Here is a 5,532-nt window from a genome sequence, read left to right as displayed (position 1 = left end):
TTTCTAATGTAGCCTACTTCCACTATTATTATCATTAATTCATTATACACATCAACCGCAACTCCTTGCTTCACTCATCTGATAACATTAATCCAATATTTATAGAAAACTCATTAAAATAGGATTGGTATTTATCTATCACTTAAACAGTACCATTAGGCCTACTTACATGTTTACTCTTATGTCCCCTTTCCCTTTTTTTGGCTGCCATCCTAGAGTGAGATGCTGTTGTTAGTTCTAATATAAAAACATAAAGCCACACGCTGACTAATGTTGAAAGGTAGTGCATGCTAGTGCGCATGCTTTTGTCGCAGTCCTGGTACCTGTACATGTCTGGTAATTTTACTCCGCTCTGCTCCAGTGTGTACCATACATATGCAAATTCACTCTCATTCATAAATTCGTAAATTATTTATGTAGCACCTTTTAAAACACATTGTTACAAAGTGTTGCACATAGAAAAGTGGCAGAGGATACAAAAACAATAAAAGCAAGATCAAAATCAAAGATATTTAAACAAGAGAACAAACAAACAAAAATAAAATTTAGGTGAGGTTAGCCTATAAAAACACAAATCGAAACAAGCGCATAGAAATGAAAATGGACATAAAAACAACGATAAAACATTATAAAAAGGCTAACCTGTAAAGATGCGTTTTCAGGTGCTGCTTAAAAGAATTAGTCTACTGGAAATTTCTTGGACCCAATAATGGTGTTTCCTATGAACTTTTATGATTTAAATGTCATCTATAGGCCTAGTGGATGAAATTCAACTTGGTTGCTAAGAGTTGCATGTTGGGCAATTTGCGTAAGTAGCATAATTAGCTCATTATCAAGTAAAATAAAGAAGAAAATCCAAAATCGTCACAGACTTCCCAGAGTAAGTTTATTTTAATGGTAATGTACTGCATAGTGCATATAAAATATAAGAAAACATTTCTAGTCTCATTGTCATGCCCTTATTAGCATAATCATTAATAACAACACCATATTTAATGAAAAAAGTGAAAATTCAAAAATGGTCAAAAATTGGCCCAAGATAGCTCATTTGAAAGGTAAAAACATGTAGATTGTAACAAAAATCCAACTATTTACATAATTTAGGATATTTAGCTAATAAATCACAGAATACAGGAAACAGCAATAAGTTCACTTAAAGTTAACTTAGAACAACAACCACAACCTCACACTCAATGGCCTTCACCCTCTTCATCATCTTTCTCCTCATTCCCTTGAGCCTCCTCATCTTCTTTGTCTTCGTCTTCATGTATTGTGAATGGGTTGCAGCAGCGGACCTCACCTCCTTCACACTTGCAATAGGCTCAAGTTGTTCTGGTTTTAAATGGAACAGTAGCATCAAGAGCTGAAGAACAGAAATCATTAAACCTACTAAATTATAGTAAATCTGAGGTCATCGTGTTCGGTCCCCCAAAGTATACTCCAAAGGTTCTGCCTTCTGCCAAAAACTTCAATCATTCAATCATTTTTGATTCTACCCTAAATTTTGAAAAGCAAATCCAGTGACTAGTTCGCTCATGTTTCTGTCAGTTGAGAAATATCTCCATAATGTGTTTTTGTGTCATTCCACGACCTTGACAGAGTTGTCTATGCTTTTGTCTCCTCCTGCCCGGACTACTGCAGTTCTCTGTACTCCACCCTCAGTAGCAAGGCCCTCTCCAGGCTGCAGCTGGTTCAAAACGCAGCAGCCAGAATATTTACTGAAACTAGGAAAAGAGATCACATCGCTCCCATTTTGGCTTCTCTACATTGACTCCCAGTTAAATTTAGAATTGATTTTAAAATTCTCCTGTAACTTTTAAAGCCCTTATAGCCCCCACTTACATTTCTGATCTTTTGAAGCTTTATACGCAGACACAGCCTCTTAGGTCTTCCACCTTAACACTGCCCTCCATCCCAAGGTCTGACTAGTTTAAAAACCAAAGGTGGCCATGCCTTTGCTGTCAGGGGCCCCAGTTTATGGAATAGCCTTCATGAGGAGATTCCGTCTGCCTCTTCTTTTATACAATAGCTTTTACGTGATTTTATGTTCTGTAATTTTGTTATGTCTTATTTATATATTTTTATTTTTGTTTGGATTTTGTTTTTTTGTTCTGGTACTGCTTATTTTATTGTGTTGTATCTACTGCACTTTGTAACCCTGTTTATTATAGTTCATAAAAAGTTAATTATATGATGCGCCAAATGCTCTGTTATTTCTTCATAATACTTTTTTTAGTAATTATACCTTTAGTGTTGAACAAAGCAGGTTTTCACCATCTTTAAGCCAAATATTCCATGCATCTTTTTATATCCTCTGTGTTTCGATGGATGCTGTATTTATTTTCTTATTAATATCTTCTTTATTACTTCAAAGTAAAGAGACAGTAAAGATTGGGAGAGGCAGGGTGAAAACATGCGACAGGTCCTGGGCCGGATTCGATCCCAGGATGCCGCACCCGCATGCGCCCCAGACCACCGAGCCACCAGGACGCCCCCGTGTTTATTTTCTGACATTAAGCCATCAAATGTTTGAAGAAAAAGAGGAAAGAGTTTACTTTGATATTACATTCAAAAATTGACAGGAATAATAAAATGCAAAATGATCTATTCTTGATGTCGTAAGAATTAAGTTACTGTTGTTAACATGGCATAATTGTTAAGCAGCAATATTGTCTGAAGCGGCATATAAATGTTTTAAATTTTGTAGGTTTCATTTTTAAGATTTCTTTTAGCACACCTACCGTATTCATTCTTTGTTATATTGTCACTTATTGTATAATTTAATTTATGTATGTAGGCTACATCTCTAAGGGGAGAGTAATAGACGCTATATCTCTTGGACTCTACATACAGATACTGTGTACAGTACAGGGAAAATGCAGATATAGGCAACATATATGAGATAAAGTGTAAATCTTTATTGTGCCAACTTTGATCATTAGTAACATGTCAATACTTAAGCACTCCAAACAATAAGTCAATATTTGAGCACTCCAAACATTAAGTCAAAGGAGTTTTGAGTTTACAAAATTACCTTGAAATATTTTGCCAGAAATTATAATCCTGAAAGCTGCCCGGAACCAGCTGTAAAAGAATGCATAAACAAATGGATTGATCATTGAATTTGACCATCCAAGCCAACTAAGTGTTTCAATCACAGGAATTGGTATTGAGTAATTACTCAGAGGCTGAACGGTGATACAAAGAAAGAAAGGAGTCCAACAGATCAGAAAAACTCCCATAACGATAGCCAGAGTTTTTGTGGCCTTTCTCTCCATCTTACTGACAGATGCTCCAGACTTTATGCTCTGACAGTTTGTGTTCTGGATGCTACGTGCCTGTCTCTGTGCCACCAGGAAAATCTTTAGGTAGATACTGAGCATTACAACCGTTGGGAGGTAGAATGAGAAAATACATCCCATAATGCCTGAAATTGGGATATGTGAAAAATAACACCTTCCTTCACATTCTCCTTCCTTGAATCCCATAATTACGATGCCAAGTCCAACTAGGGCAGAATTTCCCCAGGTCACCAGGATCATGATCCCAGCAACATGAACATTTATTTTAGTTCTATACCTCAAAGGCTGACACACTGCATAATATCTGTCAATAGAAATAAAACATAAGTTCAGAATGGAAGATGTACTCAGTGAAATATTAAAGCTGTTTCGTAACTTACAAAGTAAATCTCCAAGATACCAACATGAGCTTACAGAGAGTGCCATGCTGAAAGGTAAGACTAAAGCCCCAACAAGGAGGTCAGCCACAGCCAGAGAGAAGATGAGGTAGTTAGTTGGAGTGTGGAGCTGTTTGAAGTAAATGATGGAGATTATGACAAGAAGGTTTCCACATGTTGTGAGAACAGATAATGAGCCAAAGAAAATATATAATAATACGCGTATCATTGAAGGGGCGATTACCATTATGCAAGATAAGTTGTCCGATTCATAACAGACATGTATGTCCTTAACAGTCTCATTGAAAATGAATTCAGGTTCCATGCTTCCTGGTTCCTGTTATTCTGCTTAACAATTCAGTTTTCCATAAATGATCATTAATACTGAAATAATTGCATTCATATAATATTTCTTTCAGCAAGAATATTCAATCCCAACAATATCTGTTTCCTGGGGGGAAAAAATATTTTCAGTATATTTTAGCGCTCCATAAAGTTTCATACCATGCCTTACTTAACCCCTCCAGATGGTTCATGCATCTATGTTGATGTGATTCCTTGCTCTCTGTTCCACTGAGCAGTACCTTTGGACTTGACTTTCATATTTATCAATCCCCAGCTTATTACCATAATTAATAAAAACTTTGGTTGACCAATCAGATGTGGGAAACTATGCATCCTGTTTACATGAGATGCCATAACAACAAATATATGTGTGTGTGTGTGTGTGTGTGTGTGTGTGTGTGTGTGTGTGTGTGTGTGTGTCGGTATGACTTAAGTCACTTTCAGGGACACACACTAGACTTAAGACCAGTTGATTGGGGACGGCTTGTGCAATTGGGGACAAAAGCCGTGTCCCCAGTTGGTAAAAAGCTGATTTTTGGGTCAGTGGTTAAGGTTAGGGTTAGGTTAAGGGTTAGGGTTAGGTTAGGGTTAGGGTTAGGGTTAGGGTAAGTCTCCAGGAAATTAATGTACGTCTATGTAAATACCCCAAAAGTGACTTAAGTAAGACTGTGTGTGTGTGTGTGTGTGTGTGTGTGTGTGTGTGTGAACATGCAATTTCAATTTCATTTAAACTTACTAACAAACTTGTGAAGCAAATATGTGTTGAACCTAAATATTTTGAAACCAAATATGTTTTGAACATAAGACTTTCTCCTTGGCCATGGAGCAAAAAGGCCCATGGCCCTATGTTGGAGCCATTTCAGTTTTGTAATGTAAATTGTTCATTTATTATGGACATTTGTTTTGCTATTTTGGATTGTTTACATATATTTATGTTACACATGTTTACTTCAGTCTATAGCAGGGGTGTCAACCTTAACCATACTGAGGGCCATGCAGGGCTGTGCGATAAAACGATAACGACATCTATCGCGATAGAACTTATACTCAATATAAATAGAATACATGCTCAATAGAAAGCTGATAGAACTGATTGCTTGGCTGGTTAAAGCTACACTAAGCGATTTTTTTCTGACCACTAGAGGGTGACAGAAACCACAACACATTTTGTAAACACACACTGCGACAGAAGCCCTTAAGAATAACCGTGCATAAAGGCTAATGGGTAAAAAAAACAAAGCTTTTTTTCTTATTTTTGGTCATTCTATTTTCTTTTCACAAACAGAAATTAAATAATTAAAAACGAATGGTGATTTGATTTTCATTTAAAAATCCATAACTGAAAAACAGAAATAGAAGGTATTTTTCATTTTCCTGGTCAGAAACAGCAGAATCAACATTTATAAAGGACTTGATTTTCCTTTTCTCCTTTGTTAAACAGACAATAAAAAATAACGAAAAAGCTCATTTTGGGTCTGAGAGAGAAGCAGCTGCTGTGCGTCTTTCAG

At 36.4% G+C, this 5,532-nt stretch overlaps 1 protein-coding gene across 1 annotated transcript; it reads right to left on the bottom strand.

The window, feature by feature from the left end:
* Positions 1-3,005: 3,005 nt before the first annotated feature.
* Positions 3,006-4,004, bottom strand: LOC139923461 (trace amine-associated receptor 1-like). The gene has a single exon (XM_071914254.2). It carries the CDS (start codon positions 4,002-4,004, stop codon positions 3,006-3,008), a length of 999 nt encoding a protein of 332 aa, XP_071770355.2.
* Positions 4,005-5,532: the final 1,528 nt, after the last annotated feature.

Source organism: Centroberyx gerrardi, chromosome 18, assembly GCF_048128805.1.
Source record: "Centroberyx gerrardi isolate f3 chromosome 18, fCenGer3.hap1.cur.20231027, whole genome shotgun sequence".
Lineage (NCBI taxonomy): Eukaryota > Metazoa > Chordata > Actinopteri > Beryciformes > Berycidae > Centroberyx > Centroberyx gerrardi.
The sequence above is the reverse complement of the archived record's forward strand: the minus strand, read 5'-3'. Positions and strand labels throughout refer to the sequence as shown.

Excerpts from the sequence above, each read along its gene's own strand:
- LOC139923461 (XM_071914254.2), bottom strand. The coding sequence starts at position 4,004 with ATGGAACCTGAATTCATTTTCAATGAGACTGTTAAGGACATACATGTC.